Source organism: Eucyclogobius newberryi, unplaced genomic scaffold, assembly GCF_026437365.1.
Source record: "Eucyclogobius newberryi isolate DKJ021-1_F unplaced genomic scaffold, fEucNew1.0.hap1 SCAF_17, whole genome shotgun sequence".
NCBI classification, from domain to species: Eukaryota; Metazoa; Chordata; class Actinopteri; order Gobiiformes; family Gobiidae; genus Eucyclogobius; species Eucyclogobius newberryi.
The window spans coordinates 29,307,136-29,332,001 of NW_027315801.1; the positions used below are offsets into that span (position 1 = coordinate 29,307,136).

Below are 24,866 nucleotides of genomic sequence, written 5' to 3' on the forward strand. Positions count from 1 at the left end.
AGCAGAGCAAAGTACATAGGAGGAGGGATGGAACTCGATGGAGAGGTCAAGAGGGATTCTAACTGAGCAAGTGAAAATCATAGAAGTCATAGAAACCTCATTGTCCAGCTAAATACAGGTCCACAGGCAGAGGTAGTACTCAGTCACATTAACTACATAGAATGAGACATTTTACATCATTTAATCCTACTTCAGTAACTTTTAGTTTAACTTAAGTAACTTCTCATACTTGATTAAATGTTTCGGGTTCCTTTTACTACTGTGAGTTAATCTACAATTGACAAAAGCTTTATGTTGACAATATGAAATGATTTGAAAATGTGTGTGGATTGCACCGCTGCTGAAGATATGATTTAATTTTTCCTCATTTTGGTGCCTGTCTTTTATTTTTGTCCTTACAATTATTAACTTGACGTTGCGTCCACACTCAGCACAATACATTTACACGTGAGTACTTTCTTGGAGCACTACTTTGTACTTTTACTTGCGTCCTATTAAGTAACAATGCACTTACTTGAGTACAATGTGTGGCCCACAGGTCACTGAACTAAACTAATAAACATGCCTTGAAAAATCCACAGTTTTTGAAGTAATATTTAGTTTCATTGAGTTTCATTGATTAACACGAGCCCCTGTCCAGGCTGAACCCCGCCGAAGGCCCAAAGTCACTGGGATAGGCTCCAGTCACCCTAATGGAAACAAGCAGTAGAATATTAAAGAATGGATGAGTTTCAGTGATCCAGGCCTGAACTGGTAATTGCACATTTTTAATTCAACAGCCAGAGATTAAAATCCACGGGACGCTGCATTTGTTTGCTGTGACATCAGCTCTCGACTGTGTCCCCTCACAGTTTTCTATTTCATTTCGGTTGTTGGCAGAATGAAATGTTCCTCACTGACTCTCTGATTTCCTGTGCCTTCTGCCAGCGCCCGGAGAGAGAAGCTGGTCGCCTGGCAAACCTCTCCATCTGGGGCGGCGTCCAGCCTCAGCAGAATCATACATCCAGAGACATCCATGGCAATATCCTGCAAGTATACTTTGTGTAGACTCTGCTATAATATTATTGTCTTATGTGTGTAAAGACCAACATTATTTTATTTGAATGATTGCACAGTGGAGGAAATTTGTCACTACAGCCGAGAGTGCTGAACATTTGTATTCAAGTAAAAGAACAGTTGCATAGCTAGAATATATAAATTTGAAGTAGTGCTGCCAAATTTGTACTTAAGCAAAAGTTAAAAGTGCACATGAAAAATACTGCTCAAAGCACTGGTTACTATAGTTTAGAAGAGTTCATTTTAAACTGCAATTGGCTTATTCTCTGAGCTCTTGCCAATCAGAGCAGGCGATGAAGTGTTGTTATGTGTTTTTTGTAGGTTTAGAAAGGAGCAGATACTTCGACACCAACGTTCCATTTTACTTTAAAACGATGTACTGTATCTGGGCTGTAGAGCTCTGGTGATGGAGATGATTGATGGATACCTGTGAGGTTTTTGGCTGCATTAAAACCGTTAAAACCCCCAAAAATGGAGCCGACTATCACGGACTGGACTGAAAAAACTCACTGTGAACTTAAACATGGACACATTCTGCAGACGCTGGGACAGACACTGGGACAGACACTGGGACAGACACTGGGACAGACACTGGGACAGACGCTGGCACAGACACTGGGACTGACGCCGGACACGGTTAATTTCTTGGTTATTGAGCTACTCTTTGGTTTTGTTCTGTTTCTTCATAATAAATGAAAACAAAGAAAAGATAAAGAAAGGAAATCTACTCAAAAGAGCACAATTACCTACAAAATCTACTTGTTAATCATTTGTAATGTAGTCACTTTTTGTCATGGTTTGAATTCCCATTTTATGTTTTTTTTTTCTAATTTGTAGTTCCTAAGAGAGAAAATGAGAGATGCAATTTTGGTTTCAATGTTTCAATTTGTCTTTTTCCAAAACACTGACATGGCACCTGATCATGTGGTGGTAAGTTGCATGTAGAAGAACATGTAGAAGAACATGTGTGGCTAATATTGTGGACAGACAGAGCATTTGCAGTCTCCACAGTGGCAGTGAAGGCATGCAGACAGCGGGGCCCTGCAGGCGTGTTGGCACGGGGCCGCATTTGGATAAGGGCTTTACCGATAACATCATAGCTTTCTCTGCTTCCTCTCAGCAGCTCTGTGTTACGTTTTTCTTTCAGTCGTTATTCCTCTGCCTCTGCCCGTCTCCGCTTTGCTGTGGTGGGCTTGATTATAATGTGCGTCTGTAGCTGCAGGGCTTGGCATCCAAATTAAACTCATTTCATCCCGGGTGTTGAACCACGGGGTTGCGAGCACCTTTGAGATGAGTGCACCCGCTCGCTTGTTGACACTTGCGTACGTGCACCTTTAATGTGTCTGTCAGAAGTCGAGGATTTCACTGTATTTCTGGTGACGTGGCGTGCAAATCAAGGGGGGATGCTGAAATATGAATTCATCAAGGGCATTTGTAGGTTTTGAAGCTAAAAAGTAACTAATGAATAACTACAACATACTTCGAGCCATAAATCATAATCCAGTATTAAATCTACTCTGTTTTAGGATATTATATTACAGAAAAATATTCAAAAGCACGCTCAATGGACTTTGTTTCTCACATATCTTGCAATTTTTGGAAACAATACCACTTGCTATACCTGTCATGCAAAACATTGGACAATAACTACTTATATTAAAATTAATTAAATGAATTACGCATGCGAATCCATTAATTGAGACTATTGCAACACACGTCTAGATATGCATTTTTAATTTGAAGTCATTTGAAGCCCATGATCTCAAAGCAAGATTAAAATATGTGACAAAAATGTTGGATTTGCTTTTCATCATACAAAATAAGTCGTTTTAATATCTTGTTAAACCTTTAATTACTTGGTTTAACTTGAATTATTTGCTTCCTGTCTCCTTCCCATATCTCCTTTCACACATTTCAAACTGCTGAAGTCTTTGCGTCCCTTGTTTGTGTTGCTTTTATCGGTCAGTGTCCACATCTAATAACAAACACAGGAAGTTGCTGTCACCCTGCAGCGCGGACCATTCAGCTGAGACACAAAGCACGGCTCATTCTGCTACACAAACGTAATGCTGGAGATCTGAAACATCTGCCGTGAAAAATGGCATGTCACTTAGTAAAATATTTGAGTGTCAGCTACGACGGGACAACGACAAAGTATGGAAAGGTTCTAAGGTTCTGGTGACGAGGAAACACGTTGTGAGCGATTGCCTCCAGTCGAAAGCGCGTGTGTGCCAAACTCCTGTATAAAGGGAATGTGTTCTTAGACAGTAATGTGCCGTTTGCAAAATGACTGTACAATTATGGAGACGGTACACCACATGCACAGAAAGACCGTGAGCACCCATCTAACATGTGATTACACGCCCAGGCCGAGAGGGGCTGTAGCATGATTCACCACGTGCATAATGGCAAAATACAGGGCCAACTTCAAGTCTATGTGACAGGTTGGACGACGCGTTGCACCAAAACGCAGTGAATACAATTTATATTTCAGACTTTACTAAACATTTTGCCTATTTGTCCCCACTTTGACCATTTTTGTAAAGTTAATACCGTATTTTCTATAAGTCGCACCAGCCAAAATGGTCAGTAAATTTGACATACCGTATTTTCCGGACTATAAGTTGCACCTTTTTTTTATAGTTTTGGTGCGACTTATACTTTTTATACTTATATTTATACTCCGGAGCGACTTATATGTGATATTATCTTATATTATTACTTATTATTATTGTTATTTTTACACTTGCAGCCGCATTTCATACTCCAGTGCAACTTATATGTGTTTTTTCTTCTCTATTATGCATTTTTTATTCTTATACTCTGATTCGATTTATAGTCTGGAAAATACGGTAGATAGAAGTAATTCCATAACTGTTACCCAGCAACCGCACTGTAAAGAAAATGTATATAAATCACACAATAGTTATATGATAAAACAATAATATCACTCAATATCTCTATTTTGTGACTACACGAACAAGGCAGTTTACGTCGCCCGGATCGGCGTCACCGGGGCCCCATCCTGGAGCCAGGCCTGGGATGGGTGCTCCATGGCGAGCGCCTGGTGGCCGGGTCTTACCCCACGGGGCCCGGCCGGGCACAGCCCGAAAGAGCGACGTGGGGCCGCCCTCCCGTGGGCCCACCACCCGCAGGAGGATCCATAAGGGGCCGGTGCAGAGAGATCTGGGCGGCAGTCGACGGCAGGGGCCTCGGCGACCAGATCTCCAGACACAGAGACTAACTCTGGGGACATGGAATGTCACCTCGCTGGGGGGGAAAGAGCCTGAGCTTGTGCGGGAGGTTGAGCGATACCAACTAGATATAGTCGGCCTCACCTCCACGCACAGTTTGGGCTCTGGAACCCATCTCCTCGAGAGGGGCTGGACGCTCCACTTCTCTGGTGTTGCCCGCGGGGAGAGGCGGCGGGCTGGTGTGGGCTTGCTGATAGCCCCTCAGCTCAGCCGCCACGTGTTTGAGTTTACCCCGGTGAACGAGAGGGTCGCGTCCCTCCGCCTTCGGGTGGGGGACAGGTCTCTCACTGTTGTGGCGGCCTACGGGCCGAACAGCAGTGCAGAGTACCCGGCCTTCTTGGAGTCCTTGGGAGGGGTACTGGACAGTGCACCGACCGGGGACTCCGTTGTTCTACTGGGGGACTTCAACGCCCACGTGGGCAATGACAGTGACACCTGGAGAGGGGTGATCGGGAAGAACGGCTTCCCCAATCTGAACCCGAGCGGTGTTCAGTTATTGGACTTCTGTGCTAGCCACGGATTGTCCATAACGAACACCATGTTCAAGCACAAGGGTGTTCATCAGTGCACATGGCACCAGGACACCCTAGGCCGGAGGTCAATGATCGACTTTGTTGTTGTGTCATCAGACCTCCGGCCGCGTGTCTTGGACACTCGGGTGAAGAGAGGGGCAGAGTTGTCAACCGATCACCACCTGGTGGGGAGTTGGATCCGCTGGCGGAGGAGGAAGCCGGACAGACTTGGCAGACCCAAGCGCATTGTGAGGGTCTGTTGGGAACGTCTAGTGGAGCCCTCTGTCAGTAGGGTATTCAACTCGTACCTCCGGGAGAGCTTCTCCCATGTCCCGGGGGAGGTTGGGGACATTGAGTCCGAGTGGACCATGTTCTCCGCCTCCATTGTTGATGCGGCTGCTCGGAGCTGTGGTCGCAAGGTCTCCGGTGCCTGTCGTGGCGGCAACCCCCGAACCCGGTGGTGGACACCGGAAGTAAGGGATGCCGTCAGACTGAAGAAGGAGGCCTATCAGGCCACTCTGGCTTGTAGGTCTCCGGAGGTCATCGACGGGTATCGGCAGGCCAAGCGAGCCGCGGCTCGTGCTGTCGCAGAGGCAAAAACCCGGGCCTGGGAGGAGTTCGGGGAGGCCATGGAGGAGGACTATCGGTCGGCACCAAAGAAATTCTGGCAAACCGTCCGGCGCCTCAGGAGGGGGAAGCAGTGTCTCACCAACACCGTTTACGGTGTGGGTGGAGGCCTGCTGACCTCAACTGGGGATGTCGTCGGACGGTGGAAGGAATACTTTGAGGATCTCCTTAATCCCTCAGTCACGTCTTCCGAAGAGGAAGTGGAGACCGGGGACTCGGTGGCTGGCTCATCCATCACCCAAGCTGAAGTCACTGAGGTTGTTCGCAAACTCCTCGGTGGCAGGGCTCCGGGGGTGGATGAGATCCGCCTTGAGTACCTAAAGTATCTGGATGTTGTAGGACTGTCTTGGTTGACACGTCTCTGCAACATCGCGTGGCGTTCGGGGACCGTGCCTCTGGACTGGCAGACCGGGGTGGTGGTCCCTCTGTTCAAGAAGGGGGACCGGAGGGTGTGTTCCAACTACAGAGGGATCACACTCCTCAGCCTCCCAGGTAAGGTCTATTCCAAGGTACTGGAGAGGAGAATCCGACCGATAGTCGAACCTCGGATTCAGGAGGAGCAGAGTGGTTTTCGTCCCGGTCGTGGAACACTGGACCAGCTCTATACCCTCCATCGGGTGCTCGAGGGTTCATGGGAGTTTGCCCAACCAGTCCACATGTGCTTTGTGGATCTGGAGAAGGCTTTCCAACGTGTCCCTCGGGGTGTCCTTTGGGGGGTGCTCCGGGAGTACGGGGTCCGGGGCCCTTTGCTCAGGGCTGTCCGGTCCCTGTATGACCGGAGCAGGAGCTGTGTTCGCATTGCCGGCAGTAAGTCAGACCTGTTCCCAGTGCATGTTGGACTCCGCCAGGGCTGCCCTTTGTCACCGGTTCTGTTCATAATTTTTATGGACAGAATTTCTAGGCGCAGTCAGGGGTCGGAGGGTGTCCGGTTTGGGGACCACAGGATCTCATCTCTGCTGTTTGCAGACGATGTTGTCCTGATGGCTCCATCAAACCCGGACCTGCAACATGCACTGGGACGGTTTGCAGTCGAGTGTGAAGCGGCTGGGATGAGAATCAACACCTCCAAATCCGAGGCCATGGTTCTCGACCGGAAAAAGGTGGCTTGCCCTCTCCAGGTGGGTGGGGTGTCCTTGCCCCAAGTGGAGGAGTTCAAGTATCTCGGGGTCTTGTTCACGAGTGAGGGAAGGATGGAGCGTGAGATCGACAGGCGGATCGGTGCAGCGGCTGCAGTGATGCAGTCGCTGCATCGGACTGTTGTGGTGAAGAGGGAGCTGAGCCGAAAGGCAAAGCTCTCTATTTACCGGTCGGTCTACGTTCCTACCCTCACCTATGGTCATGAGCTTTGGGTAGTGACCGAAAGAACAAGATCGCGGATACAAGCGGTTGAAATGAGTTTCCTCCGCCGTGTGGCTGGGCGCTCCCTTAGAGATAAGGTGAGGAGCTCGGCCACACGGGGGGAGCTCGGAGTAGAGCCGCTGCTCCTCCACGTCGAGAGGAGCCAGCTGAGGTGGCTCGGGCATCTGTTCCGGATGCCTCCTGGGCGCCTCCCTCGGGAGGTTTTTCAGGCATGTCCCACCGGGAAGAGGCCCCGGGGAAGACCCAGGACACGCTGGAGAGACTATGTCTCTCGGCTGGCCTGGGAACGCCTCGGGATCCCCCCGGAGGAGTTAGAGGAAGTGTCTGGGGAGAAGGAAGTCTGGGAGTCCCTGCTCAGACTGCTGCCCCCGCGACCCGGCCCCGGATAAAGCGGCAGAAGATGGATGGATGGATGGATCTCTATTTTGTTGAATGATCGTTAAAACTGTCAGTAAAGTGTGAATTGTCTTTGTGTTTTCAACGGCACGTCGAACATTGATGACATCACAGAGGGATTCTGTTCTAGCTCTACTTCCTGTAATTTTAAACTCTAATTTTTCAAAACGTCTTCACAAACTGCAACTTAACGGAAATGAAAACTATGATAAATAGTCACCTCAGGAGCTATCCCACATAACTAAATCGTAATTAGAAAAACAGTGGAACCTGACGTAGAGACTTTAAAGCTGAATTCTGACTAAAAGTATTTTTCATTTTTATTTAGTTAATTTTATTGTATTTCTGTTTCTGTCATTTCTTTGTGATTTTAATGCATTTTTCGTGCTGTGTGAAGCACTTTGAAATGCCTTGTGTATGAAATGTGCTCTACAAATAAACTTGCCTTACTCTATATGGACAAAACTCCTCTTCTCCTCTCTCAGAGCAAATACCCAAACCTCTGCCCCAATTATTGTTTATTCAGTAGCAACGTTTACACAAATACACAAGCCATTACACTGTAACTGTTGAATCTTTGCTTTCCACAAACTCCACTAAAGTTGTGGGAAAACACCTGTCTCCACAGCCTGTTGTCTGTATTTTGTTGAAGCCATTGGCAGATCAACCCAAGGCAGCTATGGCTACAGAAGTATTGTACAGTACACATCCATGCTCTGCCCGTGGCGTGAAAGAATACAGATGTTCTGATGAAATTCCTCTTGCAGTATCCTGCCTGTAGGTTGCGATAATTGTTTTAATTTAATTTCCAACAGGAAATTTAGCATTCAGTCTTTGTGATCAGAGAGTGGTGACTTCACTGTGAGAAATGAGTACAATTACTCTCACTTGCATCAGCTTGAATCCACGGCCCATTTCTGCAAGCGCTCCACAGTTTATTTTCTCTTTCCTTGTCAAGGACGAGAAGGTTAAGATCCAAGATGGCGGCGGAACAATTGGTTCATTGTTAGATTTTAATTAACTTAGCAGCAGTCAGTCAGTTTACACAAGTGACAAACAGTGAAAAGACTCTGGACGTGAATGTCATTTTGTGGATACGGTTGGCTGGGCTCAAACACTCAGTGGCATTAGTTCCCATAGCGTTAAAAACAACCTCAACATAAACATTTCTCCAGAGTGCACTGCTGTTTTGAATCCCCTTTTTTTTTGGCCTCCGCGGTTCACGTTACTTCCCTCATGTTGCTCTAATCTAATCATTTTACAGACCGTCCCAGAACAATCTCTATATTGTATAAAATTCCTTGGCATTTCGGTCCTCTAAAACACTTTTTTTTCCCCCAATGCCCCCACTGCTTACCTAAATAATTATTCCCACTCCTCTACAAGTATCCCAGGCCAGTCACGCATATACGGTACTATCCAACTGAACTGCTGAAAGTGATCCTGCCCTGCACGACACAACATTCTGTGCATCGGGAGGACGTCTGCGGGGATCCAAGTGAAAATATGTGGGCTTCACACAATAGTGGGTGTTTATTTTGGAGGTCATCTGGTCACGCAAAGCCAATACAAGTTTATGTTTGACTTCCTAAGAAATCTCATATATTCTAACAATGTCTTTTTGAGTTCCACCGCCCACATTGACAAGGGAAGTAACAGTTGTTGTAGAATTACTACATAATTCAAAACATAATCCATAAACTATAAAGCACATGTATTCTTTTATATCTGCTGACTTCTGTTTCTATGTCAAAAATCAGAAAGAAAGAAGAATTACCCAGACAGACAAGCACTTTATTTGAACAGATTCTTTCAGTATGTTTGATTTGAACATGTGTAATACAATGTCTAGAGTGAAGAAGAATATATATTGAAAACGTTTGCATTGTACTCGGATATGTGTTTTTACACCACGTTCTGTTCATCGTCGTATCCCATTTGTGGAACCAGGACCAGCCCCTCTGCACCGGTGACGCAGCTGAAGGCGTTTTGAGGGACTTTTTCCACATCTATCTGATTGTTTTCTATGTGGACAGAGGCCAAGGTGGTTCCTGAGTTCCGAGGGTGGCACACTCCCCACTTGTTCACCAGCCTGAAGGACATATAGAAAATAAACTTCAGCTCATAGTCGCATGTTCCGTTGTTTCTGTTTACGGCACGTCAAGGCAATAGGTTGTGTTTGTGTTGATGGAGGACAGGAGTCTAAGGGAAATGTTTTTGAAAGAATTATTCAAACTGAAACCTGCTGGTAAACACAATCAGGGCTGATTCTTTGTAATAATTGTCTTGAATTGTATTAAAATGAAAAATCTACAAACATTGAACCAGATTCATATTTTTAGTAATCGAGTCTATAAACCTGTAAAATAAAATGAATGGTCCTTTAAAGAGTTAAGAATCACATTTTAAAGGTTTAAGGCAGGCATGTCCAAGCCAGGGCCCGGGGGCCAAATGCGGCCCTCAGACCAATTTTTGTTGCCCCTCCAGCTTCCTGCTATGTTGGCCCAAAAAACAAAAAGTAGTACTTTTTACTGTGAAATTGTGAACATTCAGGCATATTGATGTTATACCAACCTATGATTAATTTTCTAAGTCTAATTAAAGGTGTGGAGGCTCATCGCAATTACGTAAAATGCAAAATTTCGAATTATTTACTTTATGTCGTTCAACAAATTCGACATTGTCAAGTTGTTTGTGGCCCTCCTCTGCCTCGTTTAAGTTTCAAAATGCGGCCCTTGGTGAAAAAAGTTTGGACACCCCTGGTTCAAGGTATTTCAAAATCTTTACTTTTACTACAGTATTTCTTTTTGCACATATTTTCAGATTATAGATTTAGATTTTCAGTTTGCAGATAATAAAAACAGACTCATTCACCTGATCTGGTTGTTGTCCATCCTGAGCACCTGCAGGGTCTTAAACTGCCTCACACATCGTGGAATCTCCTTCAGACTGTTGTTGTCCAGCAGCAGCTCCCTAAGGGTCCGGTATGTGCCCACAAAGGAGTGACGCTGCACCCCCTGGTCCCTTAAGTCATTGTGGGACAGTCGCAGCGAGGCCAGGCCGGGGCGCAGGTGTCTGAAGGTGAAGGCGGGGACACTGCTGATGTTGTTGTGGCTCAAGTTTAGTTTGAGCAGAGGGCGGGGCAGATCGGTGGGGACTGAAGTGAACCGGTTGAAGGACAGGTCCAGGGACTCAAGGGAACTGAAAGCGTACACAAAAGGAAAATGTTAAATGTGCAATAGAATAACGTGAGCAGGAGCTTACTGCTACTGTCACTGCAACAACAAGTCGTGTCACAAGTACCACTATTACTACAGGACGACTACTGGTACTACAACGACCATCATTTCATTCGTCCCTTTCCAATTTCAGTGGTGGAAAGTAACAAAATAGAACTGCACTTCTACTTCACAACTATTTGAGCGCAGGTATCTGTACTTTTTGTTTTTTTTAAGCCTGTTTTGCCCATATTGCCGGCATTTTTTGAGTTTCAAATCTCAATTATATTACCAGGAAAATGATTTCTGATGAAAAATACATAATTTGTCACTTAAAATCAAAAAATCTGTTAATTACTTTTTTCGCTTAAAGTAAAAAGATTTAAAGCTGTACTTTTATACTCTTTTTGACTGATCTATTTTTTTTAAGTAACACAATTAAGTCCCACCACTGCCCACTTTCATATTTCATATATCTTTTTATCTGTATTCATTTATTTTTACATGACGTGCTTAATGCTACTATTGCTGCAAAGTGTACTGACTATCACTACCGCTAGGACTATTATTACTGCCAATCAGATTAATGCATTCATCTGAACCCTCCTTTTTTCTGAATCAAGCCATACATCATGTCCTGTTCAACTGAATTTCCTAACTGAAAAATGTACTTTCCTTTATATTTATTAATGGCATGTGTATAATAGATCAGATTTGTGGCAAGAATGTTCTAGGCCTGCCTCTGGTTTATTAACTGGTCTTTGCTTTTGCAGTCTTTGCTCCAGATTAGCGCTGCTGGGGAGTTCAGAGTGAAAGGCTAAACTATGGGGAGAGCAGCAGGAGATGTGCCCGAGGCTGCACACCACACAAAAGCACGGGGGCCTCAACTGAGAGTGAAAGATACAGGTCCCAGGCTGAGAAAAGCGAGCTGAAAATGAACAAACTATCCCGAGTCACCAGAAAAAAATACAATATCTTGTTCGTTCATATATAGTTCAAACCCAGCTGTTTTTCATTTCTAGCATGAAGTCCAGCAAATGAGAGCTCTGTCAATTCAGAATACAGGATGTGCGAGACCAGGGGCAGAGAAAGACAAGCAATACACAACAGAGAATAACATGTCAGAGCCTACTTGAAGCAATAATGATTAGGGATAACTAGTGGAATCCATATATACTATAAAAGTTTGGCCACAAGTCTCCTCATATGGTTATTGCAGTAAAAGTGCACAAAGCTCACCCAAAATGTTTTATTTTCTATAAGTCGCACCAGCCAAAAAATGCATAATAGAGAAGAAAAAAACATATATAAGTTGCACTGGAGTATGAAATGCGGTTGCAAGTGTGAAAATAACAAATAATATCACATATAAGTCGCACCGGAGTATAAGTATATAAGTATAAATGTAAGTATAAGTCGCATCCCGGCCAAAACTATGAATAAAGGTGCGACTTATAGTCCGGAAAATACGGTACATAATCGGCCCTACAGTCTCCTGGTGTCATAAAAGTTTCGAAAGACAAACTATGGAAGTGTAAAATAAATGCAAGAAAATGTATTTAAATGATTATTATAACGTATCACTACGCTGAAGAATACGTGCCCTAGAATGTTTTTGAAATGAGGGCCTTCATTACCTGATCCAAGCTCTACTCATCCTTATAGTTTTATTAATGACCAGGGCACAGTGGTGTGTCTGTCTCACACTCACTCAAATATTTCCATCTGTGCCAAAGTGATGTACCAACGTAGCTCAGACTGCGCTGTCCCTGCACGGTGGAAATCCAAGCAGAACCACGGGTAATAGTGCCACAGGAGACAGCGCACCAGACAGACTAAGACTGTAATGGAAATAAGACTGTGATGAATGATTAATGAGTGAAAATGGCATGTGTCACGTCTTCAGGAGCGGTTATGAATACACAGTGTAATAGTGGCCGGTGCTGTAGTCTCTCTAAAAGTAAGTATAGGCTTTGATCGCACAGATTAGAGTTTTCCCCGGCTACTTCCACTTGTCTCCACGAACACATATTGCTTTGCTTTGTTGTTCGAATGTTCCTCAGTGTGACATTAAACGTATCTGTTTCCATGGGGACAAGCAGGTGACGCCATCAGGCCCGGTACAGGTCAGATCTGTGGAGAGGTGACGCTGCTCGCACATGTTTTTCAATGTATTTTTGAGCAACAGTAATACGTTAAATGCCATACTGTGGAACATTTAAGGCACGCTTTTCAACACATGAAAGGATGTGAGGGTGACTTTTTTTGTCTTGTAATTGTACGTACTACTACCACAAACGCAACAACAACAACAACAACAACAACTGTTAAGCGTAAAATATGAACATTGTGAACAGTTGTATGTAATAATGAGTTATTTCTCGTCAATCCGAAAGCAGCGCTCTGATTGGTCCTGAAAAAAGCTTTTCTAAAACTGTGCACGTGCCTTAAATGATGCACGTGGATATTAACGATGTGTCAAATGGGTTGTGAGAGCTAAGAACTAGTTCCAGTTTAAATATACTTCCTCCTTTCGTGGTGTGAAAATGATGTACCCGGCTTTAACCTAGAACATTTTGAACATTAAGAAAAAAATGAGGTGGTCTCTTTTGTGATTATGTAAATGTTTTGACAGAACTAATTAGAATTGTTTTGAGAATAAACAGATGTGTTTTATCAGACACAACATACACATCCTCAATCACTCTGAGCCTGCAGCCAAAATCATTATGTTGAATAAATCTGATTCAGAGAGCTTTGATTCAGATGTAGAATATGTAATATATATGACAATAGTTTACAATTACAACGTATCATTGTAGTCGCTCACATCAGTCCTATTTTTCTTATGATATAATCCCTCTTTATGTAGAGCTGAACCCACAACCTCCGCGCTGAGAGTGTGTGTAATTACCATCAAAAATAGCATTATTATAATTATGAGAACACAGAGATGGAACAACAAAACAACTGGAGCTGGTATTGAATTGTTCTGATCTAGACAATGTTTGGGATCATGTCCTGTTTGTCACTGAGAAGGGTTTTCACCGTTTTATAAATGCCCATTGTTTTATCTGAGTCTAGTCCTTGACATGTGGTTCATTCTTTGTCATCCAAAAGTACATTCCAAAGGTGTTCCTCTTGTTTTCATTGCGTTATAAGTTAATTTAATGACATTTTTATTTTTTAATCTCAGTGCAACGTTTATGAACAGTCAGACAATCCCAAAACACATGATAATGATTTGATTTAACTATTTGGATAAGATAAGATAATCCTTTAGTGTCCACACATGGGGAAATTTCATTGTTGCAACGCAGGTAGATACAGAGGAAAAGAACAGATAACTTATAGGAAGTTTAAAAAACCTCTTATAAACAAAAACTCCTATAGACAAAACCTGCCATTTCCCAACAACAAATAATAGATATAGTTTGTTGAGAACTATGGAAGGCTGGTATGGCATGTAGCTTTAAGTGTATTTCAAAGATGAAAGTCGGGATGAAGTGTGTGGTGCCCTTGAGCAGACCTTTCTAAGAGTACGTCTGACAGAATAATAACATTTATTATGGGACTACTGCATAGACTGCACACACTGTACCTGTGTTGAAATGGTGAACAGATGTTTAGGTTGTTTAGCAACTCACAGAGAAAATATATTCCCAAATGACACATATTAAGTGCTGCCTCTCAAGCCAGAAGGCTGACCATGATGGCGCTCTAATTAGTTTCCAAATCCCCAGACACAGTGGGAGGCAACATTAACATTGACTGGGTACTTGGCTCAACCCAAACACACTAATGTTAACTCTGCAGGGCCGTTCTGCTTGATGCACTTTATATTTCTCAATTTGCCTTGAATATACGATTTCTGTTTGATGTAATATCTTTTTAAAGTGTTTTAACCTTTTGCTATAATGACATTTAATTCATAAGTGTGTGCATGTTACAGAGTGAGGACTGGAACAGCCTGGGACAAAAGGTCGGTGAAAAGTGTTTTGCTTCTAACATTTAGACAACTTTACAGCCTGTATAAAGATGATTCAGTACTTCTGGTGGGCAGTGTTCCGTTTTCATTTTTGTTCTTTTCTTTCCCACTGCGGTTCAAAATGATGCCCGAGAAAAAGGGAAAGCACACATTTTACTATATTTAAACAAGGCACACTTTGACTCACAAGACGCACTCCGCCCTGTGTGTGTGTGTGTGTGTGTGTGTAGATGGATTATAAAGAGGTAGAGCATAAAACCATGAGTGTGGCCATAGTTTTCGCACAATCAGACCAGTTATATCACGTGCAGTTTAAAGATGATGGATTTTACCCTCTTGTGGTAATTCAAGGGAGTGTAAGTGTGTTGCAGTCATACCCTGCCAGTCTCCAGGTGTTGAGTGCAACGCTTCTCTGGTGCAGCAGGTTGTGGCTCATGTCCAACGCTCTTAGATGACCACACCCTCGCAGAGCCTCCTCGCTCATCTCTTCAATGAAGTTTTCACTGATCTCCAACTCCTAAATGACAAAGAAAACAAAACTGGCAGCTTTTAGTCTGTTCTGATTTAAAGAAATGTGTTTTTGTTGTGTGTTTTAGAGCCTGTTACCTGCAGAGTGCGCGGGAGGCCCCGAGGGAAGGAACTGAAGCGGTTATTATCTATCTGAAGTTGAAAGAGGTTCTCCAAAGGTTTGAAAGCCTGAGGTGAGACTGAGCCTTCGTGAAGGAAGTTCTTCTCCATCTCTAGACTCACAAGGTTTGTCAGCCCTAAAATAGGACATGTTGTTAAGGGTTAAATAAATGGATTCACATCAACAACAAAAGAATATGTGAATTGTATCTTGGGGTTCTGAAGCACAAGCCAAACATTAATCTGTCACTATTAAAGGTATGAATAAGAAATGGGAGATATATCAGGGGGGGAATTATAATATTGCAATTGCTGTTTGGAGATCTGCAAAATTGGAATATTGGACTTGTACAATTTACAGGCACATTTCAGCACATTTATGAAAGATTGTTAAAAGATTGTCTGAACATTCTTACAGCGGGAAAGGTTTGCATGGAGTTGTAGTAGAGTTCATGATAGTAAAAGAGCATTTCGTACCTCTGAAACTGTGAGAGGTGATTGTACTGAGTCTGTTGTTGTTGATCGATAGCATTTCCAAAGAGAGTGGCAGCTCTGGTATCGTGGTGAGCAGGTTATCGTCCAGGTTTAACATCTTTAGAAGGGTCAAATTCTGTCAAAGAGATTCAGATGGAGGAAAAACAGTCGGTTATAAAATAGACTTAATGCATATGCGTCTCTAAGTCCATAATTGGCATACTGAGTTCACCAAAGTACCAAAATGAGAAAATCTCTCCCACGTCACCCATTGTGTATTTTTGTCACAGTGGTTTCTGTGTGTGTCAAGGATAAGTGTTGGACTTTTTTTTTACTCTGTTATTATAGCAGCTTGTGTGAATGGAATGTGGAATATTTTAAAGTTTTTATTTTTCCCAGGACTTGCGATAGGAAATTTGCTATTTTGATAGAGTTGTTAAAACGTGGCATGGCAGATGACTGGTCACAGTGTGGCAGGGCAGCCTCACTGTGGCTTGTGGTCATCAAAATAATATATATTTAGATAAGCTAATGCAGATCTGAACACTCCTAAATTACCAAAATGATATTGTATAATACTGTTTGTTTGTTTTTTTACAATTAATGGAGCAGTTGCTTGTAAAATCAGAGTAAAGATGCAGCCTCAGAGCAGCACAAGTGCATTACAGCCTCCAGAGGGCTGTAGTATACTTTTTCCATACTAGTTGTACTTCCATTACTCACAGAAAGGGGACGCTGGCTCAGTGCGTCATCCACTAGTTCGTTTCTGCTCAGGTCCAGTATGTTCAGGTTTGTCAGGCCAGAGAAATCTTTTGGAAGTATGTTTTTTAGTCTGTTGCCTTAAAAAGAATGTGAGAAGAAAACACACAGATTAGTAAAATAATGGAATAATTCACTTTGCTGAATCCTACTATGATGATGAGTAGAATTAATAGCGCTTAGAATCAGATCGTCTCAATACTAACTTTGCAAACAACTAGAACCTTAAATATCAAATGTTTACGTCACAAGAAACTCCAGAGCCCCCGTAGGTGACTTTCTATGCACAAACCTGTCATGTCCATTTTGGTGATGTCCAGGTTGTGGATGATTGGCAGCTGAGTCAGGCCCAGGTCTCTGCAGCTGAGCTCTCCTTCAGCAGCAACAACACAGTCTGCTGGCTGCTGGGACTGTCCCAAACTGCTGCTGTGGGTCTCTGTTTGGTTATTGGGGACCTCGGTAGGTTCTTCCTCTTCTTCTTCCTCTTCTTCTTCCTCTTCTTCTTCCTCTTCTTCCTCCTCTTCTTCTTCTTCTTCTTCCTCTTCCTCCTTGGTGACACAGAAATACACATTGCTATTAATGTTCACTTGTAGTAAATACATTTTACATTTGAAAAATAAAAAACCTCTTCTTCCTCCTCCTCCTCCTCCTCCTCCTCCTCCTCCTCCTCATCATCATCGTCATCTTCATCATCATCATCATCATCGTCCTCCTCTTCCTCCTCTACCTTTGCTTTGTTGTCCATAAGACGTTGTTTTTCAGTGTATAGGTCTTTCAGTGCCGACATGAAGCCGCTGGTGGTGTTCTCTGTCTTGCTTCTCCATCCCTTCAGAGGCTGCGTTAGGCCCAACTGCACACAATGAAGAAGAGCCACAAAACTGTAAACCATCACATAGAGAAAGTGTAAGAAAATGTATTTTTGGTGAGTATTCTTACTATTCGATATGCAGTGGATGCCACAGTCGCCACATGTTTTCGGCCCCAGATGCCTCTCTTACTCCTGATGAGCTCACTGAAGTCCGGTCCCCATGGATTATTATTTTGGGTCATTTGGAAATCTTTATGTTATAATAAATCAAAATCGGTTAGTAAAGTAATGGCAATATTATGAATTCTTTGGTACACTGCTTTAGCCAAGTCTATAATAAAATACTACAAGAAACAGAGGTTAAATTGCAATAAGAAAAACAGATTTTTACACAATACATAAAGCAATATTATAATTTTGCAGTTTGTTGCACACAGTGTGTTACAATATACTTTGTTTTGCTTGAAATTGATATTAAAATTAAGCATGAATAAGTCATGTTACAGTGTTAATACAATGTTGTGTGTCACCAAGGTCAAGTAGAAACAATTAAAATCACTTACCTTCTGTTTCATTTGTCTCCAAAACATAGGCAGCCAGTGCTCTTATTTTGCCCTTGTTTATTTGAATTGCTTTTTCCAATTCATTCGACTCGTGTGATACGTCTCGGTCAGACCAAATGTCAAAAGCTTGTCCTCTCAAAATCCAACCACTTATTGCAATGACAATAAGCCACATCGCTTCCATCTGCAGAAAAAGTTTGAGTTTCAGTGCAATTGAATATAATTGATAATTCAAATAAGTGAATCCCTGTAGAGTTGTGTATCCAAGATGCTGTAAGACAAAACTGACTTGTAATGCACTGTGTCTGTCGAGGTTAAAGTAGAGACAGGACAAGACGTGAGAATGGAATATCTAGGAGGCGGAGGTAAAAAAAAATAAACTCTCACGTTGGTAATAAAGGCCTTGGTAACCTTGGTCTGCCCTGCTCCCGGTCCTTCCCCGTGCACTTTCATACTTTCATACCTGTAAATGCTGACGGACAGTCCATTACAAGGTTGTTCGAAAGTTCAGACCAGAGTTTAGCATGTTTGGCCTGAGTCCAGTGACATCCAAGTATTAAATAAAATACAAACGCTGAAGACATGGTGTCTGGATACACAACCTGCCTCAGACAGACCGTGATGACACATGTGACCTACAGAAGCTGTACATGACCTCCAGGGTCAAACAGAACAGGTGCCTCATGCAGGCCAGTGAGGAGACGCTGGGCTTTTCACTGAGGAGTGAAATCTGCACAGCACCTTTCTATTTGTTCTGTAACTACACAAACACACACTAAATCTGTCTACCCGTCATTGGTACGGTTCTAGGCAACATCAACTAAGATACTGAAGAGTATTTTTGAGGTCACCACTGAAGAGAAGTAGTGTCATTTTAGAGGCATTGTGTTCATAAACACATTCCTTGGCTAACATTTCCCCATCACAATAATTAGTAAAAACAAGTAAACAACACAGAAGGTTGAGATATTCTTTTATTCACACCACAGATGGATTTGAAATGTGTCGCTTTGGAACGTATTAGGCATTTTACAGTCCATTGTTTATGGTTATTTCAACAATTAAAGCAAAAAGTATTAGTAGACAGCATTAGTAAAAGGTCGACAATTATGAACTAAAATAGCATGAAATTCATTCGGTAGACTAAATCAGTGATTAAGACTGGAGGAATGTGGAAGTGTGTTCTAAAGTAGCAACCATGGTTTTCTTCACACACAAAGCTGTAACACTACAAATGTGATGGTTCAAAAATAATGTTGAAGTAATGGTTATAGTCTTAGTGGTTTCAGCATTAACAAAATGAGAATAATAGAAGCTATTAACGAGGTATAAAACTAGCTTTAGTTTGCAAAGGTCTGACGCACTGCATTAGCAATGTGTTTAGCACTAATGCCATAAAGGTCCAGGAGCTCCTGAGGTTTTCCACTCCGTGGTACGCCAGACACTGCCAACCGGGTAACAACAATACCAGGTTCAGTGGCAACAGCAGACAAAACCGCTTCTCCAAGGCCACCTGGAAACAAATACATGTATAATTATGGAACAGACACCATTCTGATGTCCCATTAAAACTGCTCATCAGCGCTTATGCAAGCCTGGTGTCCATGTATTTATGGACGTCACACAAGGTGTGGAATTTGCATTTGAAAATGAGATGGCAAAAGAGCACTTGTTTTGGCTGATGTCACATACTTGATTGATCATAATCGCAGCAAGGTGGTCTCATTCTGCGACTAAGATTTCAAAATAACCATCAATAATGTATAATAAAATACATATTAAATTGCAGCTTTTGACTTTGTGCACAAAATTGTTTAAGTCGTTTCTTTATCCAGTGAGACCTCAAAACCTCACTGCGAGACCTACAACCTACGATTGAGTCCCGACTAGAGACATTTTTCCAACAATCTAATCTTTCATCGCATACGACCAAAATCGTGCTGTCCACTTAGAATTCTTACCCTCTTTGTAGTGGTCTTCAACAGTAATTATGTGTCCTCCAGTTGCTCTGGCACTGGACACAATTGTGGCAGCATCCAGGGGTTTGATGGTGAAGGGGTCAATTACACGGATATTCTTCCCTGTAAACATTTAATTAAAAAAAAAAAAATAGAATAAAACCAAATGTTGAGCCTGAGCCACCACAAAGAAGACTTTCACACTTGTATCCACTAGAGGGCAGTAAGAGACTACCTTCACTGGCCAGGATGTCTGCAGCAGCCAGCGCTTCATGGAGCGTAACCCCAGCTCCAATCACCGTAACCCGATCACTGTCAGACTGCCTTACCACCTGAGATAAAGAGCAAACGTTATTCAGAAGTAGTTTTGGCTTTTATAACTTTTTTGCATCTTTTGACACACTCAAATGTACCTGTGCAACTCCTATTTCCAACTTTTCATCTGGAGAGTAGATAACAGCAGTGTCTGGTCTGCTCGTACGGATGAAGCAAATACCCTGAAAGGCACAGAAAATTAAAACAAAAGCAACACCAATTAAGACAATATCCCAATTATAATGAACAAACCTTTGTGTTGGCTGCGAGTTCCAGCGCCCTCTCTGTGGACACTCCGTCACTGGGGTAGAACACGGTACATGTTGGGATTGCCCTGAACATGGCCAAATCTTCAAGCGCCATCTGAGAAGGACCATCCTCACCTAAAAAAGGAAAGACGTTTAGCACATGTAGTTCATGACAATTGGATTATGTGCATATCTTTGATTTTTGACCATCGTACCGATAGAGACGCCGCAGTGGGAGCCCACCAGGTTCACATTTGTCTGCGATATGGCACCCATTCGAATCTGGTCATAAGCTCTGGACATAAACGCTGCAAACGTGCTGGCAAAGGCAACGGTGCGGTCTCGCGTGGCACAGCCGATGGCCACGCTCACCTGAAGCGAGAAAAATGTAAATGTTGGCACAAAGTGTAACACATTTTCAACAGGGTCAAAATGTACACACCATGTTCTGTTCAGCGATGAAGCATTCAATGTAGCGATCGGGAAACGCCTTCTTGAAGGTTTCTGAGAAAGTTGAGTTTTTGGTGTCACCGTCCAGGGCCACCACTCTCTGACTGGCCTGACCTAGTTTTGCCAGAGCAACTCCATAGGCACGTCTAGTGGAAATCTTAAGACCAGAGCACACAAACATTAAAGAACAAGTAGATCAATGCTCATTACCTTTATGCATCCACTGACTAAACTACTAAAAAGTACCTTGTCTCCTTTTTTGTAAGCTGGAGGTGAAGGTAGGACGATTGGGCTAAGGTCTGCAGGAGCTGCATCATCAGCTGGTAACTGAGGGGAGAGGGTCTTGTTTGGGACCTGGATACGAGACTGGAGGTCCTTCAGGAGCTCATCAACGCGATCTTTAGGGACTGGCTTTCCGTGCCAGTTGTCCAGGTCTTCAATATCTAAAAAGACAACGTAGTGGTTGTGGCATGAGCTTATACTAGGATCATTGGACAAACTTATGAAAATTCCAGAATTCCGTCGTCGTATTAATTTTCACTCACATGCTCAATCATTTTGATCTACATGCCAAGATAAAAGGTGTAGCACTGTTTGTTTACATAGGCAAGTGGTTTGATTTTTAACTATCAAAATACCTGTAATACCTGTAATGCACGTCTGGGCTAGAGAAATGTGTTGAAATTACTTTCCAATCATACAGTTGTCACTGAAATGGCCACAACTAAATGAGTAATAAATTTGACATAATAATGAACCAACTTGTAGCTCTAACTATTATTGGTGATAACCATGGTAACACTCAGGGGAGGGGCCTGAGACCTTCTGCTCACGACAACCACCAAACAGTGAGAACAGGCAGGATTACGCTATGGCCCTACCAGTCTCCTTTGAGCACATGAGTTTTGCGAATCCACCAACAGTAAGTTCCAGTGAGGAGACCGCTAAACTCACAAGGAAGCTGCCAAAATATAACTAAAGCTTGCGGTTCCCTCGAGCTAGTGTCGTCCTGTGTGTGACCAACTGGTTGCTCAGCGCGTTTGTCACATGTATACCAGACAAACATAGAAATGGGTCTTTGGGATCGACCAGGTGGTTTGTGATCACGGACCTTAGCATACAGTAGAATAAAATCATACTTTGATTAGAATAAGTGATTGGGCAGGGATTTTGACTGGAAAGAGTTCTTTAAGTCCAATACAAACTGGTTTTACCCATAGGATCCTATGGGTAAAACCAGTTTGGGGGTTCTTTTTGTCCCATCAAAATAGAAATGTCATTGCCATTAATAAAAGCTAACACATTTACAGCACATCTGATCAGATCTTTTAGATGCAAAATGGACATACTTTTGAGCCCTTTGCCTTTGAAGGTCTTGGCTACAATACAAGTAGGTCTATCCTTCACTTGTTTAGCCTGCCAGAAAGCCTTGCACAGCTCCTCCACGTCATGTCCATCCACGACATACGTGTTCCACCTACACAAAAACAGACGAATAGCTGTCAAGTCAAAACAGCATTTACTCTGGTGCCAAAGTACATCAAAAAATGTTGCAATGCTGGAGAGTTTAGTTTTATAGTATATTTAAATTAGGCGAAATGCACAAAAAAAAAAAAAAAAACAGGCAGGAATACTGAAAAGACTGACCCAAAAGCTTCACAGCGCTTGCGGTACGTTTCCATGTCGTGTTTCAGAGGAGCAGGTTCACTTTGGCCCAGTCGGTTCACGTCCATTATAGCCACCAGGTTGTCCAGCTTGTAGTAAGACGCGAAAGCCATGGCCTCCCACACTGAGCCCTCTGAACACTCGCCATCACCCAGCATGCAGTACACACGGTAGCTACCAAAGGAAAACATTTTACATGTCATGAGTTTCTAGAAAGCATGAAAGAGATGCATGTAAACAAATGAAGTCAATACATTTATCCAGTAGTAAAGGGTTGCAACAGAAGGGATTAATTGACACTAAATGTTCTTCCCGAGTAGCGATAGCAAATAGTTTAATTTTACACTAAGGAATAGGTTCAATAGTCTATCAATTTCGATACAATGACCAAAAAAGACATTTTCACAACACAAAATAGTATTTGCGTTGCCATGTGGTCAGGCCTGATGGAGCTCAAGATCATTTAAAACAAAACAATTGTTCAAGAAACGTCACATTTAGTCCTGTTTGAGATATGTTTTAGATTGATACTTGTTCAAATGAGTATCTAGTTTTGATACTAGTTTTAAGATCAAACAGTATCCAATTTGTAACTTTTGACCATGCCATTTCTGATGCTTCTGCCACAAGACCCCAAAGTCACAGATGAGGAGACGGATAAATGCTAGTATGTGCGCGTTTGTAAAACTGCAAATCAAATTGATCAGACTTATTTGAATATGTTTGAGACTTACCTGGATTTGTCAAAGTGTTTTCCGGTATAGGCCATACCACAAGCAGCTCCAAGACCTTGTCCTAGAGAACCAGTAGCCACATCCACAAACGCCAGTTTCTAAAAAGATTAAATAATTAAACACATATTACCTTTAAATATGTGCATCTATTAAAATGGCACGACACTTAGGGATTATTTCAAACATACTGGTGTGGGATGCCCCTCCAAGTCACAGTCAATCTTACGGAGATTGAGCAGGTCTGCTTCCTTTACGTATCCGGCCTCAGCCCAGGCCGCATACAGGACGGGTGCAGCATGACCCTGTGGACAGACAAGGGGACCCTCAGTTTCTCATTTGACAAGCGGCACCAGAACATGAATCAAGACTATGTACTAACTTTTGACAGTACAAAGCGGTCATTGCATTGGTTGCGGGGATCGTCAGCTTTGTAGCGCATGGCGTGGAAAAACAATACGGACATGAGCTCGGCAGCGCTGCAGCATGATGTAGGGTGCCTGAAAGTACAAAAAACAAAATGATGATTATGTTTCTGGGGTTGTCATGCAGTGGACTGATCTTTTGCACGTCAATTATTTTTGTTTTCCTAAGATAAGCATTACAACTAATCTCAAAGTCATCTAGAAATCACCAAAGCAAGTTCCTATATTTATGAATTGTGTTCATTGGCAATAAACCTTTTCTGATTCTTAAATGCAAAAATCAGAAGACTAGTTTGTCGATAGATTGTTAGTTTAAATGTCTATGTGCTCAGACCACAAAGTCAATAGTCAAACTTGTGCAAAGGTTAGTTGCCGCTTTTTGGCCTCAGTATCGTAATGAACAGGTTTAGTAACTCAACATTACCACATCAAGTTCCTTAAAATTAAAAAGTGCATTATTTTCACATGCTAAACATCACAATTGGTTTGTTTTTTAGTTACACCTCACACTCAATGCACAATTTACCAGTTGGACTTTGTTGAGATGTGTTGCTGTAAAAAAAATTAAATTAGTTGACAAAATATCCGGGAAGGAAGAAACGAGGTGTGTACTTTAACAGAAGGAAGTAAAAGGTAATGTCACAAATAAAGAAGCATTGTTTCTGTCTTTGTAACGAATACTAAGCCATTGTTCATTCATTCATTCACCACACTGACATATCTTCTGCTCTATCTACAGTACAACTGGTCCGTGCATTATGTCGATTACTACATCCGCATATGAGTAGAAACCTCTGCAGAATGGTTAATAATTACTACAACTCCCAGACTGACTCACTTGACCAGACTAGGATCAACGCAGTGAGGCTGCAGTTTAATCTAAAGCACTGACCAGACCACGCGATCAGAACAGACATCATGTGATTTGTAGTAACAATCAATTTCACACCAATACTAATACATGCTTAATTACATCAGTCATTTCCTTTTCATACACTTTACTTAATCATTACATGCAATAGATTCGCATTACACTTGTTTATGCATCTGAAGCTTGATTCATTATTACGTTTGCTGCAAATCTGGTTTGAATAAAACTTTCTGTACAATCGCGTGTTTCATCGCGAGATAATCCGCAGCACGTGCGCCGTGGCCCGCAGGTGAAAGACTCCATTCAATCACAAGTGCAGTTTACATTACAATATGCTCTTTATTTCATTTATTCTGCGTGAACCTCTCGTCCACTGATGCTCACAAACGCTTACCCAGAATTGGAGGCGCACGTCGCTTTAATGGAGTTGATCCTGAGCTTGTTGGCGACGTCTTTCAGCCCCTGCAGAGTTTTCTCGTCGGGTTTGTGGTAGCTCGTCATGATGGCGGAGTCAAACACGGAAGTGACTGAACTCTGGACTTTTGTCTGCTTCAAACGCACA

General features: G+C 42.6%; 2 protein-coding genes across 2 annotated transcripts; both read right to left on the minus strand.

Moving 5' to 3' along the window:
- Positions 1 to 9,085: 9,085 nt before the first annotated feature.
- LOC140362470 (extracellular matrix protein 2) lies at positions 9,086 to 17,331 on the minus strand. Its single transcript, XM_072448568.1, is given in 9 exon segments — positions 9,086 to 9,296; positions 10,079 to 10,405; positions 14,788 to 14,927; positions 15,017 to 15,174; positions 15,515 to 15,647; positions 16,235 to 16,350; positions 16,563 to 16,830; positions 16,833 to 17,120; positions 17,207 to 17,331. Coding segments are annotated over 9 exon segments (1,731 nt in total). The 5' UTR covers positions 17,321 to 17,331; the 3' UTR covers positions 9,086 to 9,109.
- Positions 17,332 to 18,840: 1,509 nt separating this feature from the next.
- On the minus strand, positions 18,841 to 24,866 carry tktb (transketolase b). The gene is made up of 14 exons (XM_072449837.1): positions 24,699 to 24,866; positions 23,391 to 23,508; positions 23,200 to 23,313; positions 23,012 to 23,109; positions 22,260 to 22,451; positions 21,962 to 22,089; positions 20,859 to 21,055; positions 20,605 to 20,769; positions 20,378 to 20,534; positions 20,167 to 20,297; positions 20,013 to 20,096; positions 19,835 to 19,931; positions 19,603 to 19,722; positions 18,841 to 19,154 (listed from the first exon to the last, which is right to left on the minus strand). Exons 1-14 carry the CDS (start codon positions 24,803 to 24,805, stop codon positions 18,982 to 18,984), a joined length of 1,881 nt encoding a protein of 626 aa, XP_072305938.1. The 5' UTR covers positions 24,806 to 24,866; the 3' UTR covers positions 18,841 to 18,981.

Bases quoted from the DNA above. Each gene is read 5' to 3' on its own strand.
- tktb (XM_072449837.1), bottom strand. From the start codon at position 24,805: ATGACGAGCTACCACAAACCCGACGAGAAAACTCTGCAGGGGCTGAAA. The intron at 20,535-20,604 runs GTGTGTACATTT...TTCTCGCTTCAG, and splicing joins TCATCGCTGAACAGAACATG to GTGAGCGTGGCCATCGGCTG. The intron at 20,298-20,377 runs GTACGATGGTCA...TTCCTTTTTTAG, and splicing joins CCACTGCGGCGTCTCTATCG to GTGAGGATGGTCCTTCTCAG.